The sequence below is a fragment of the Protomyctophum parallelum genome (assembly GCF_964188405.1).
Source record: "Protomyctophum parallelum genome assembly, chromosome: 1".
Taxonomy (NCBI): Eukaryota; Metazoa; Chordata; class Actinopteri; order Myctophiformes; family Myctophidae; genus Protomyctophum; species Protomyctophum parallelum.
Window position 1 is genome coordinate 99,834,789 of NC_139697.1, and position 15,103 is coordinate 99,849,891.

The following is a 15,103-nucleotide window of genomic DNA, read 5'->3' on the forward strand; positions in this document are numbered from 1 at the left end:
GTATGTTGTAAATGGTAAATGGTGCATTTTATATAGCGCCTTTATCCAAGGCGCTTTACAGAGATTGTGCATTTAAGCAATATTACACGAGAGGGTGTGGTTTAACGTGATTATTGCCACGACAGTGATGCGGTCAGGAACGAGACGTAGTCGAGTTTTTTAAAACAGTTGCCATGTTGCACACTTGCTTAAAATAGCTCTTATTTGCGACGCCCTCATTGAAAACAATGTATTTCCAACTCCAACTTGTGTTTCTGCCCCCTCAATATCGTAACTCCAACTTCTATTGGATGGCTCTGAACTGGTCAGGCTACTGCTTGGCCTAACTCCCCAAACCCACCTCGCCCCGGATACCGGAGAACTCGTCCGTTTACCAAGTCGCCATGGTGAAAATTCTTCATTAATGTCTTCATCGTTATGCTAATATGTTATCTTCATCAGTGTAATATGTCAAACCCACAGATGTTATAGTTAAGTGATCAAATTATTTTGTGCAATTAAATGGTCAACTAGATGATGATAGGTGAGTATGTGAATACCAATGATAAGTAGGCATATCATTTCAGGAATTGTTTACTAATGAAGTACATTGTTTCGGTAGGCCTACTTTGATGTTTATGCCACTGTGGCAACCACACACCGGACAGCCATGTCTGGTGTGTGGTTGCCACAGTGGCCAGTCCTGTGTGACAAAAGTAGACAAAATTCGGTTCTGGCAGTCTTCCGATATATGGCTGTGGAACATGTCCGCAAACCTCGTGAAAACCGTGTGCTCCTCTGAGCTCCAGGCATTGTTCCCCAGCTTCTCCATTATCTGCCCAATGCCCATATGCAGTTCTAACGGCACTCATTGTCCTTTACAAGAAGAACAAATGATCAATGTTTATATTTAAAGCTGTTATGTTATTATAACACATTATGTGGCCTCTTAAGTTCATTCACGTATATAATATATTACAGAAGACATCTTACTGTCGGTTGGCACGGTATACTTTTTTGGTGTCACATACCTGCAGAAGATGATGACCTTCCCAGCATCCTTTCCTTTAAGTAGGTGTGGCACAAGCCAGTCGGCTGCCTCTGTGATATTGTGGGTTTTGGCTTTTTTCACATCTAGAAAAATCCGTTCCGTGCCTGCCATCCAGCAGGTTTTGCCGTCATTATAACGACGTCAGCCCTGTTATACTAGGTTGCACAACAGTGTTGTGTAAGACTTGTTAAAATAGCTGATCTACAAGCTCAAAACGCATCACAATGTTCACGCTTGGAGGCCTACATCTGCTTTTTGTTTTAAATATTTTGGGATTTTTCATTAGGCCTATTTGGGAAGATTTAGCCTATGACATTTCCAAAATAGGGATTGATTCATTAATTTATCACCTTAATGATGAACAATTATTTTCCATAATAATTTAAATGTATTAGTTGGATTAACCGTTGCACTCCTAGATGGATGTTCTCTTTTCTACAGGTCTGGAAGGTCACATAGTACTGTACTGTACTGTATAAACAATGGACAGTACCCGAGACCAACAGTAGGGGGAGCAATACTACACCAACTGTCGTCTACACAAACTGGTCAGGAGAAGAACTCAGTTACCCACAATGCAGTTGTGAAAACAACATGGCGGTGTGTTGGTTGAGCGTCTTTTGACACTAACGTACAAAGAAAAGTAAAACGTGTTTTGTTTTCAAAACAGTGTGGTCGTTAACTCGTTATTCGTTAAGCAGCAGGAGGACGTTTGTTAGCAGCTCAACCACTGAAACACAGCAGGTAAGATGAACTGATTCACGTTGTGTTTCATCTGGTTGTCTTTATTGACTCATCTTTTAAGACATAAATCGTATTTCTCTTCTATCTGCTTGCTTGTTATAAATGGGATCATAAACAAAGTAGCAGCAGCAGTAATAATAATACATTACTTGGTTGCATCTTGTTGATGCCACTATTATTAACGTAACGCTGATGTTACATCAGTGTGTTGTTGTACTATTGCAGTGGCTATAGTAGGCTATAGACACATTATTTGTTTACAAACATAATTGAGACTGGTCGCACGGGTGACTGTTAACTTTCATGTAATCAATTCCCAACAGATCTCCAAATCTGTTGTTTTGGGGAGCACTGGTTCCAGTCCATTCAAACCTCCTCTTGTGTGTTGGCTAGTGGGGCGCACCCTATTATAGGAGACATTTAATACTGACATAGGCGACCAAATTATACTTGTTGGGCTGCAGGTGCGCGTGCAGCCGTGCACAAATAGGCTCTGCTGCCGTGATCATGAGCGCACCTCCCGTTAAGTATGACAGCGACTGGAGGTGTGGTTTTGAGGACAGAAACCAATGGATTATATTTTGAGAGAATGTATGAGAGAAATTAATACAATAAAAATCCTAATCATTCTTCCACACACACACACACACACACACACACACACACACACACACACACACACACACACACACACACACACACACACACACACACACACACACACACAGAGAGAGAGAGACAGAGAGAGATGGATAATTATAGTCTATAGTTGCATCTTCAAAAAAATGAATATTGTGGAAAAGTTCATTTTCTTCCATAATATAATTATAAAAGTGAAACTTTCATATATTCTAGATTCATTGCGCATAAAGTGAAATATTTAAAACGTAGTTTTTGTTTTAAGCTTGATGGCATTACAGCTCATAAATAAAACATATCCTATCTCAAAATATTCAAATATTTTATGAAACATACTGAAAAGTATGTTATTTTCTGCACTCAATACTTGGTCTGGGCTACTTTTAAACAAATTATTTCATCAGTGGGGCGTGGCATGGAGGTGATCAGCCTGTGGCACTGTTGAGGTGTTTTGATATTTGATATTTTTTTGATATCGGCTTTAAAGGCGTAGTGAAATAAAAAATACATTCTTCACACTTTTAGACCATATCCGTGGTCATCATATGGTCATACCTAACAATGGATGCCAAAACAAATTCTCATTGCTGTGTGTTTTTATATCAAAAGTCCATAAAATATTATTTTAATTACTTCCTGAAAACGTGCTGCGTGATGACGTGTAGAGATACACATCGATAAAAGCCAATAAAAATGAAGCTCACCAGTTTAATTCCCATGCTTCCTGATTCTTCCTCCACAGCTTGATTAAAGTCCTCATTCCTTCATTTCATTTCAGAGCAGTGTGTGGAGTCCAGACTGCAGGTGAAGATGAACTCTCCAGACTCAGCCATGGTTATCTCTATTAAACAGGAACCTGAAGACCACCCACAACTCGGTACGTTTCATGTGCTCTCCATTTCATGAAATCCCAAAACGCAGTTTATAGTTAAGGGACGCAATAAAACAACGACCTATGCATCCACGGGATGCACTACTGTACTCAGCATGTACAGTAATGTTGTTGAAGTGGGACTCATAAAATGTCCCTGGGACTCATCTAAAAGACCGGTCCTGCATCCCGGGACTCATTACATTGAAAAATCTATCAATCTATCTATCAATAAAGGCAGACCCCAAAATATCTTAAAGATATTAAGCACTTGGAAGTGCATGTAGGAATTACTGTTATGTTCTGTTTATGAATTTGACGTGGACATCACGATCACATTGGATGAACCAGATGCATTGCTTAAAGTGTATATAGCGCAACATGAGTGTTACATTTCCAAAAATGTGCTGTTTTATTAAGTCTCATTAAGTTTCATTTATATTAGGAATCTAGCTTTAACTATTATGTAATTTCTCTGCTCCTAGACATCCTGCACACAGTTGTGTGTAAAGAGGAGGATTCTATTAAACAGGAGAGGAGCCCCAGTCTGCTCCAGGAGGAACCAGAGCCTCCACACATTAAAGATGAACAGGAAGAACTTAAAGGGGAACAGGAAGAGCTTAAAGAGGAACAGGAAGATCTTAAAGAGGAACAGGAAGAGCTTAAAGAAGAACAGGAAGAGCTTAAAGAGGAACAGGAAGGTATACTTCAAAGACCAGAGCAGCCTGATGGGTCAGTGTTGACATTACTAGCAGTGAAAGGTGATGATGATGAAGAAGAAGACATCTCTTCCCACTGCTCTGAAGTTGAAGTTGAACTTGAATCTGACACTGAAGTCACTGAAGACAGTGATGATTGGGAGGAGACCAGTGAAGACGATGATGACAAACGGAAGAGTTTCAGTTTGTCCTTGAGGACACGCCAGCGTAACGACACCAGAGAGAAAGCTTTCCACTGTAAACTTTGTAAGAAGAGTTTTGCATGGTCAACTTATCTGAAAAGACATCAGAGTGTTCACACTGGAGAAAGACCTTTCCAGTGTGAACATTGTGACAAGAGTTTCAGTGATTCATGTAACCTGAAGAGACACCAGCTCACCCACACTGGAGAAAAACCTTTCAACTGTAAACATTGTGACAAGAGTTTCGCTCTGCTAGGTTCCCTGAAGCATCACCAGAATGTCCACACTGGAGAAAAACCTTTCCACTGTAAACATTGTGACAATAGTTTCTCTCAGCTAGGTTCCCTGAACAGACACCAACGTATCCACACTGGAGAAAAACCTTTCAACTGTACACAGTGTGACAAGACTTTTACTCGTTCATCTAGTCTGAAGATACACCAGCGTATCCACACTGGAGAAAAACGTTTCCACTGTAAACATTGTGACAAGAGGTTCATTCAGGCAAATGGCCTAAGGATGCACCAGCATGTTCACACTGGAGAAAAACCTTTCAACTGTTCACAGTGTGACAAGAGTTTTATATGTTCATCTAATCTGAAGGCACACCAGCATATGCACACTGGAGAAAAACCTTTCCAGTGTAAACATTGTAACAAGAGTTTCTTTAAATCAAGTCACCTGAAGTCACACCAGCTTATACACACTGGAGAAAAACCTTTCCACTGTAAACATTGTAACAAGACTTTCAGACAGGCATCTCACCTGAAGAGTCACCAGCGTGTACACACTACAGAAAAACCTTTTAACTGTTCACAGTGTGACAAGAGTTTTACATTTTCATCTAAGCTGAAGGCACACCTGCATATCCACACTGGAGAAAAACCTTTCCAGTGTAAACATTGTAACAAGAGTTTCTTTCAGCCAAGTTTCCTGAAGGCACACCAGCGTATCCACACTGGAGAAAAACCTTTCCACTGTAAACATTGTGACAAGAGCTTTACTGCTTCATCTAGTCTGAAGAAACACCAGCATGTCCACACGTTAGAAAAACCTTTTAACTGTTCACAGTGTGACAAGAATTTTACTGGTTCATCTGATCTGAAGCGACACCAGCTCATCCACACTGGAGAAAAACCTTTCCAGTGTAAACATTGTAACAAGAGTTTTAACGGTTCATCTAATCTGAAGACACACCAGCGTATCCACACTGGAGAAAAACCTTTCCAATGTAAACATTGTAACAAGAGTTTCAAGCATTCAGTAACCCTGAAGAAACACCAGCGTATCCACACTGGGGAAAGAATGTAGAGTTTTAATAACTCTGGTCACTTGAAAAGACTTGACAGAAGAGGGAAAATCCACTATAGATTAGCTCAAATCAAACACCTGTATGTTGTCAGGGAGGTGAAAAGAAGAACTATTATGATAATGATAATGAATTTATTTATATGGCACATTTCTAAACAAAGTCACAAAGTGCTTTACATCAAGAGAACAATAAAAGATCAATCCATGCAATAGCCGGCATAAAAATACAAAACATACATAATAATACAATAATGACAGTTAGGAAAAGGCTTTAAGATAAAGGTGGGTTTTCAGCAGAGTTTTAAATGTGGATATTGATTGTGCGCATCTTAGGTCAGTAGGTAGGGCATTCCAGAGTGTGGGGGCCCTGGGTGCAAAGGCCCTGCCGCCCTTAGTGACAAGCTGAGCTGTAGGGGACTCCAGGAGGGCCTTGTCTGAGGACCTGAGTGGGCGCACAGGCGGAAACTGCCCATAGATCCGAAGTCCCGTTAGTCCGAACATGCACTGCTCCCGTGCTTGCGGTTAGGTTTAGGTTAGGGTTAGAGATAGGGATAGTAATTTCGGAACAATGAACCTTCTGACTAATGACACGGCACCGCACAGGCAGGCCTGTAGGGTTTCAGCATGTCTGAGACGTAGCTAGGAGCCTGGCCATTCAGGGCTTTAAAATCTATTCTGAAACGGGTAACCAGTGGAGGGCAGCTAATATGGGGGTGATGTGGTCGCGTCTTTTGGAGTTGTTTAAAGGTCTGGCAGCTGAGTTTCGTACTAATTGTAGGCGGGATAGTGATCTTTTGCAGAGACCGGAATAAATAGAGTTGCAATACTCTAAACGAGAAGAAATACAAGCATGAATGACCTTTTCTAAGTCCATGGGTGACAGGAATGTTTAATTCTGGTTATATTCCTTAATTGGAAGTAGCATGTTTGGACGACACGTGTTATTTGGGGAGTAAAGGAGCAGCACACCCAGGTTACGGGTGATAGGCTTTCAACAGAGGCCTCAGTTAGGACTCGTCTTTTGTTGACATTCCACCAGCTATTTTAGTTTTAGTTTGTTTTTTCTTGTTTTAAATCCTTTCTTTCCTCAGTTTCCTTGTTTTGTCATTTATGTCTATTCAGGTTTATTTGTTTTTAGTGCAATGTTTGTTTTAAAAATGCCATGAAGGGAAAATATGAGTCATCTTGTCCCAAACTCAAACATTAAATGAACAATAAAGATAATGTAATGTTTGTTTTGTCACCGTTTGTTTTTACATCACCATTACATCACCTAATCAACATGAGTTAGACTTTAATATATTAGCACCCCTCACTTCACACCGGTGTGATTATTTTTTATATAGCAGAGGATGCCATTGTTGTAGTCCAGGGTCAGAAAATACCTGCTTGTCCTATATTAGAAAAATGCTCTGCCTATTCTGAATAATTTAACATTTAACATGATTGCATTCATGTGAGTTTACGATTATTAGGTTGGTGGTTCACCACATTTTTTGTGTGAGTTTGGTGAATTTTAAAACATCCTCTCCAATAGCAGCATTTTTGTACATCGAATGTGAAACTGAGTGATCAGCACGGGCTAACTTTCCCTGCAGTCGAAGGCCACGCCAATGTTCTTTGGCTTCAGTCTGTTTCGTGCTAAGCAGAACCCTTCAGTCTGTTTCGTGCTAAGCAGAACCCTTCAGTCTGTTTCGTGCTAAGCAGAACCCTTCTTGCCGTTTCTTCCTGTAGTCTAGTGTCCGCTCCCTGGTGGGTGAGGGTAGCCTTCACTACCACGCTGGAGTCTGTAATTAATCCATCAGAGATGGGCACGTTTTCGTTGTTTTTTGCCCATTTTAGCTGGACTCCTGTCCGATGGCAAAGGTCATTGTTCTGTTATTAATTTGACATGGACATCATGTATCGTTTTATATTAGGGATCTAGCTAGATTAACTATTATGTAATTTATCTGCTCCTAGACATCCTGCATCAATCACACACACACACACACACACACACACACACACACACACACACACACACACACACACACACACACACAGATTAACTGTTGTGCATGACTCGTGAAAGTAGCTGATCTACAAGCTCAAAATGCATCACATCTGGATTTGTTGTGAGCTTGTATATACTCTGTACATTTTCATTATTTGTTTATAATGAAATCTTCAAAATGGGGATAAATTATTAATCAACTAATGTACTAAATTATTGATTACATAACATTTGGAAAATATAAATAATTGACATCATTTTGTTGGATTAACGGTTGCACTGAGTACCAACCATCAGGAATACAGGATACAACAACACATAAATACACAATACTGACAGTGACAGATCACACAAACAATAAGTTGGGGACAAATCATGTGTTGATTTGCCCTATAGCAATAGAATATGGACAGTACCTGAGACCAGCAGTAGGGGGCAGCAATATACAAACTGGCGTCTAGACACAAACTGGTCACTGTGGTCAGGAGAAGAACACAGTTACCCACAATGCAGTTGTGAAAACAACATGGTGGTGTGTTGACTGACTGTTGACACTTTAACATACAAAGAAAACTAGAAACGTGTGGTTTCAAAACAGTGTGGTCGTTAAGCAGCAGGAGGACGTTTGTTAGCAACTCAACCACTGAAACACAGAAGGTAAGATGAACTGATTCACGTTGTTTCATCTCTTTGTCTTTATTGACTCATCTTTTAAGATGGAACATGAATCGTATTTCTGTTATAGCCTATCTGTTTTCTTGTTATACATCATAAATGTGATCATACACAACCAGTAGTTATTTAGTAGTGTAACACCTTGTTATTGAAAACTACGGACCTACGTGCAGATAAATCGAACATGTGGGACGTCAGGGTAAGCACCTTAGGTTTTGCATTTGTACATGTTCTGAGCCATCTGAGGGGGAAATCATTTTGTACAAGATCTGACCACATTGGCACTTAAGTATATTATACTGAATTGTCCTCTGTTTCTTAAACCAGAAATATAGTAACTAGTATAGTAACTAGAAGGATAATACTACAAGAACCATGTTGTATTTGCTCATCCCATTATCTTCCAGTTAAAAGTTGTAAAAAGGCTGATCTAGCTCACAATGTGTCTCATCACGATCATTATACAATACATTGTAGATCTGTCATTTTCAGGTTACTTTGACATAATATTGGTGTAAACTGGTTTCACTGATTTTTGATTTTGGCGTTTTTAATGTCTAACTTTGGTTATAGAGCGCAAGTATAATGCATCAGGTCAAGAGTCAAGACATAAAGTCTTATTAGCCAGGGGTCCTTTTAAAGCCCTCATTCCATCCCTTCATTTCAGAGCAGTGTGTGGAGTCCAGACTGCAGGTGAAGATGAACTCTCCAGACTCATAAGAACCACAATACCCATGATGCATCACTCCCAGGTGAAGATGAACTCTCCTGTCTCTATTAAACAGGAACCTGAAGACCAGCCACAGCTCGGTACGTTTCATGTGCTCTCCCTTTATTTATTATTTTCTGTTCAGTTGTATTCAATAACACAGATCTATGGACTTTATCTAATTTTATTTTATTTTCAGTTGTAGAGCTGTTACAATAATAACAGATATTCTATGGACTTTATCTCATGTTATTTTCTGTTCAGTTGTAGAGCTGTTACAATAATAACACAGATCTTCTATGGACCTTTCCCTCAGGTTTGAGGTTTAACCACATGAACCCTAGCATCCTTATTCTGGGGGCAACATTTAATGAAATTAACTGATCTACAAGATCTCTAGCTTGTAGATCAGCTTTTTTAGGAGAGCTATAGGCCTACTTTACTGCTGCCGTAATTGTCCAAAAATTGGATTCGGATATTCGTTTTAAAAACCCACGTGGATTCGAGCAATTCGACCCATTCGGATTTCGGATTTCAATTCGTGCCATTCGGATTTATTAATAATTATATTTACACCAATACAACCTGAGACATAACATTTAAGATTGCATTGCTGGCGCAACTCTCTCTCCGCGCATTGGTGCTGCTGAAAAGTGAGTTGGAACACAACGCATGCATTCTCCTTTCTCCAGTAAAACCTTTTTTTTCTCTTAAATGAGCAATCCTACCACACAGCCTTATCAAAACGAGGCACGGAGGCAGTATTAATTCACAGAACAGAACACTGCATTGCTGCTGCTGCCGGACCCGGCACCACATTTCATCCTTACGCATTTTATTTATCTTCTTATAATTTCCTGAAGGATAAAGTCGCTTCATGATTCTCTCGTCTGTCCGAAATAACACGACCCAGATTCTGATCACTAGATACGCTGATTTCACCCTTCTTAGCAGCGTACACTCACTGCGCAAAGAACGTAAAAGGCTCCCGCGGCCCCGCCCGCCCTGTGCTCACTACGCAGGCTGCGCTGCTAGGAAGAGTACGAGGCAGAGATGATTTATTCTTTAATGTATGCCGGTGTCGGCGTGTCGCGTGGCAAATATAACTAATCTACAAGCTCACAAGTCACAACGCGTTGCTTACCCATGGCACCGTCTCGCGAAAACTGATAATAATAATAGATTAATTTTTTTTTTTTTTTTAATTCAAACCTTAATTTTATATATTCGGTTATTCATTATTTGTTTTGATTCGAAAATATATTCGGATATAGAATATTCATTGGCAGCACTAGCCTACTTAGAGGGTTTTAGTGCTGAAGACATTCCAACAATCATATCTCCAAACTATTTTCAGATTGTAGTGCATGACACAGCATTTGACAGATTACAGTCTGCACTTTGATAATCGGGGGAAAAAACTGCAATTTCGATCAGATATGAAAAATACTTCCATGGCCTACTGGCAGCGTGCAGTAGGAATTATGGTCCTGATCAGTACAGCAATATGTGAGGTTAGCCCCGGACACACACAGACAGATTCACAGACTTATTTCTAGGCAACATTTTATATAGAATAACCTCAGCATTCTTCCAAAAAATAGCATGTTACAGGTCAACTGTGGCCTTATTGTGGTCAAACACTTTCCTATGACTCGTCAAATCTCATTATTTTAGAGATGGTAATCATTATTATCGTGATGAACAATAATTGTGTGGAAGAGATTTAAATGTATCGTGCAATTTTACACTAGGATGAATTAGTTTTGTTGAGCTGCAAATACAGTCTAACTTAAACCCTCTATATTTGATTAAACAGACCTGCAATTCATTTGCAAATAATAGAAGTGAGTGAGCAGGCAGGGAGCTGTGAAGACGAAACATGTTTTTCTTTGTGACTCACAGGGAAAGAAGCTGATATTAAGCACTTGGGGCCTGGGCTGGCGTAGCGGTCCAGGCACCTTGGCTGCTAATCCAGCCTGACAGTGTGTTGCGGGTTTGAGTCCCGATCCTTACGAACTTTGCTCTGTGTTAGGGCCGATTCATACTCCTATTTTACCGCTGTTTCGGCGCTGTAGTGCCGAAATGATTTCGGCTCGTCAGAAATTTCCAGTAGCACCGAAGAGCCGACTTTAGGACGGTACCCGCCCCCCCCCGAACCTCAAATGACGTCAATACAGCGCCGAACCGACTTTTATTCGGCTCTAAAATAGGAGTATGAATGGGCCCTTATTCTGCCCACCTCTCTCCCTGTTTCCTGTCAATTTACTTTATTTACTTTATCAATAAAGGCAGACCCCAAAATATCTTAAAGATATTAAGCACTTGGAAGTGTGTAGGAATTACTGTTCTGTTATTAATTTGACATGGACATAATGTTTCGTTTTATATTAGGGATCTAGCTCGATTAACTATTATGTAATTTCTCTGCTCCTAGACATCCTGCACACGGTTGTGTGTGAAGAGGAGGATTCTATTAAACAGGAGAGGAGCCCCAGTCTGCTCCAGGAGGAACCAGAGCCTCCACACATTAAATATGAACAGGAAGAACTTAAAGGGGAACAGGAAGAGCTTAAAGAGGAACAGGAAGGTCTACTTCAAAGACCAGAGCAGCCTGATGGGTCAGTGTTGACATTACTAGCAGTGAAAGGTGATGATGATGATGATGATGATGATGATGAAGAAGAAGAAGAAGTCATCTCTTCCCACTGCTCTGAAGTTGAAGTTGAATCTGACAATGAAGTCACTGAAGACAGTGATGATTATGAGGAGATCGGGGAGGACGGTGGTTACGAACGAAAGAGTTTCAGTGAGTCAGGTTCCTTGAGGACCCGCCAGCGTATCGACACTAGAAAGAAAGCTGTTCATACGGGAGAAAAATCTTTCCAGTGTGAACATTGTGACAAGTGTTTCAGTGATTCATGTAACCTGAAGAAACACCAGCTCACCCACAGTGGAGAAAAACCTTTCCAGTGTGAACATTGTGACGGGAGGTTCACAGACTCACATTCCCTAAAGCATCACCAGAATGTCCACACTGGAGAAAAACCATTCCACTGTAAGCATTGTGACAAGAGTTTTACTCGTTCATCTGGTCTGAAGACACACCAGCGTATCCACACTGGAGAAAAACCTTTCCACTGTAAATGTTGTGACAAGAGTTTCGCTCTGCTAGCTTACCTAAAGATTCACTTTCGTATTCACACTGGAGAAAAACCTTTCAACAGTTTCAAGAGTTTCCACTGTAAGCATTGTGACAAGAGTTTTACTCGTTCATTTAGTCTGAAGACACACCAGCGTATCCACACTGGAGAAAAACCTTTCCAGTGTAAACTGTGTAACAAGAGTTTCAGTGATCCATGTTACCTGAAGAAACACCAGCTCACCCACAGTGGAGAAAAACCTTTCAAATGTAAACACTGTGACAAGAGTTATACTGCCTCAGATTCCCTAAAGAAGCACCAGCGTGTCCACACTGGAGAAAAACCTTTCAAATGTAAGCATTGTGACAAGAGTTTTACTCGTTCATTTAGTCTGAAGACACACCAGCGTATCCACACTGGAGAAAAACCTTTCCACTGTAAACATTGTGACATGAGTTTCACCCAGTCGGGTCCCCTGAAGAAACACCAGCGTATCCACACTGGAGAAAAACCTTTCAACTGTTCACAGTGTGACAAGACTTTTTTTTGTTCATCTAGTCTGAAGAGACACCAGCTCATCCACACTGGAGAAAAACCTTTCCAGTGTAAACATTGTAACAAGAGTTTCACGCAGTCAGGTCCCCTGAAGAAACACCAGCGTATCCACACTCAGGGAAGAATGTAGAGTTTAAATAACTCTGGTCACTTTAAAAGACTTGACAGAAGAGGGAAAATCCACTATAGATTAGCTCAAATCAAACACCTGTATGTTTTTAGGGAGGTGAAAAGAAGAACTATTATGGATATTTATCTGTGCCTTTCCCTGTTTTAATATTTTATTGGTTTTTAAAAATGTTCACGTACAGTTACTTACTTTACAAACCTTTACATCCACACCATACCATAGGAAGCAAAACAAAATATCTGCGCCTTTCAACAGAGGCCTCAGTTAGGACATTCCACCAGCTATTTTAGTTTTTGTTTGTTTTTTCTTGTTTTAAATCCTTTCTTTCCTCAATTTCCTCAGTTTGTTTTGTCATTTTTTGTCTATTCAGGTTTGTTTGTTTTTAGTTCAATGTTTGTTTTAAAAATGCCATGAAGGGAAAATATGAGTCATCTTGTCCCAAACTCAAACATTAAATGAACAATAAAGATAATGTAATGTTTGTTTTGTCACCGTTTGTTTTTACATCACCATTACATCACCTAATCAACATGAGTTAGACTTTAATATATTAGCGCCCCTCACTTCACACAGGTGTGATTATTTTTGTAGCATTTTTGTACATCAAATGTGAAACGGAGTGATCAGCTGAATCAACACAGGCCAACTTTCCCTGCAGTCGAAGGCCACGCCAATGTTCTTTGGCTTCAGTCTGTTTCGTGCTAAGCAGAACCCTTCAGTCTGTTTCGTGCTAAGCAGAACCCAAGCCGTTTCTTCCTGTAGTCCAGTGTCCGCTCCCTGGTGGGTGAGGGTAGCCTTCACTACCACGCTGGAGTCTGTAATTAATCCATCAGAGATGGGCAAATAATTGTTGTTTTTTGCTCATTTTAGCTGGACTCCTGTCCGATGGCAAAGGTCGTTGAGATCTGGCCAATCACACACACACACAGTCACACACACACACACACACACACACACTGATTGCACTAACTGTTGTGCATGACTCGTGAAAGTAGCTGATCTACAAGCTCAAAATGCATCACATCTGGATTTGTTGTGAGCTTGTATATACTCTGTACATTTTCATTATTTGTTTATAATGACATCTTCAAAATGGGGATATATTATTAATCAACTAATGTACTAAATTATTGATTACATAACATTTGGAAAATATAAATAATTGACTACATCATTTTGTTGGATTTTGATTGATTGATTGAAATATTTATTAACAGTTTGTAGAATTTACAGTACATTTTAAGCACAAACTCAATACAAAGACTGTCAACTGTGAGTGGACGACCCAATTAAGCATTACACTTGTTTACAACAGGGTCCACATTGTTCAATTCATCAAAAAATTAACCGTTGCACTCCTAGGTGGATGTTCTCTCTACAGGTCTGGAAGCCATGTCACATACTGTAAAAACAATGATAGATAGATAGATAGATAGATAGATACATACATAAATACACAATACTGACAGATCACAACAATAAGTTGGGGACAAATCATGTGTTGATTTGCCCTATAGCAATAGAATATGGACAGTACCTGAGACCAGCAGTAGGGGGCAGCAATACACCAACTGGCGTCTAGACACAACCTGGTCACTGTGGTCAGGAGAAGAACACAGTTACCCACAATGCAGTTGTGAAAACAACATGGTGGTGTGTTGACTGACTGTTGACACTTTAACATACAAAGAAAACTAGAAACGTGTGATTTCAAAACAGTGTGGTCGTTAAACAGCAGGAGAACGTGTGTTAGCAGCTCAACCACTGAAACACAGCAGGTAAGATGAACTGATTCACGTTGTTTCATCTCTTTGTCTTTATTGACTCATCTTTTAAGATGGAACATGAATCGTATTTCTGTTATATCTGTTTTCTTGTTATACATCATAAATGTGATCATACACAACCAGTAGTTATTTAGTAGTTCATTTAGTGCCAACCTACGGTGTTTTAAACGCTATTGTACATGCATTTGTACATGTTCTGAGCCATTCTAGGGCAGGGGATTTCCCCACCATGCTACTTATTTTTGTCAAATGGTATAGTGTGTATACTTCAAGTTTATTGTTACATTGTTAACAGCGATAAAGGTATAGTGAAATCATTTTGTACAAGATCTGACCACATTGGCACTTAAGTATATTATACTGAATTGTTGTCTGTTTCTTAAACCAGAAATATTGTAGCCTACTCAACAACTAGAAGGATAATACTGCAAGAACCATGTTGTATTTGCTCATCCCATTATCTTCCAGTTAAAAGTTGTAAAAAGGCTGATCTAGCTCACAATGTGTCTCATCACGATCATTATACAATACATTGTAGATCTGGCATTTTCAGGTTACTTTGACATAATATTGGTGTAAACTGGTTACACTGATTTTAGATTTTGCCGTTTT

The 15,103-nt window shown here is 39.8% G+C and overlaps 1 protein-coding gene across 1 annotated transcript; it reads left to right on the forward strand.

The window, feature by feature from the left end:
* Positions 1 to 1,633: 1,633 nt before the first annotated feature.
* On the forward strand, positions 1,634 to 5,925 carry LOC310867036 (uncharacterized protein). Its single transcript, XM_083776829.1, has 3 exons — positions 1,634 to 1,774; positions 3,192 to 3,290; positions 3,770 to 5,925. Exons 2-3 carry the CDS (start codon positions 3,224 to 3,226, stop codon positions 5,494 to 5,496), a joined length of 1,794 nt encoding a protein of 597 aa, XP_083632955.1. The 5' UTR covers positions 1,634 to 1,774; positions 3,192 to 3,223; the 3' UTR covers positions 5,497 to 5,925.
* The last annotated feature ends 9,178 nt before the right edge of the window (positions 5,926 to 15,103 follow it).

Excerpts from the sequence above, each read along its gene's own strand:
- LOC310867036 (XM_083776829.1), top strand. The coding sequence starts at position 3,224 with ATGAACTCTCCAGACTCAGCCATGGTTATCTCTATTAAACAGGAACCT. Across the intron at positions 3,291-3,769 it reads TGAAGACCACCCACAACTCG|ACATCCTGCACACAGTTGTG; the intron begins GTACGTTTCATG and ends CTCTGCTCCTAG.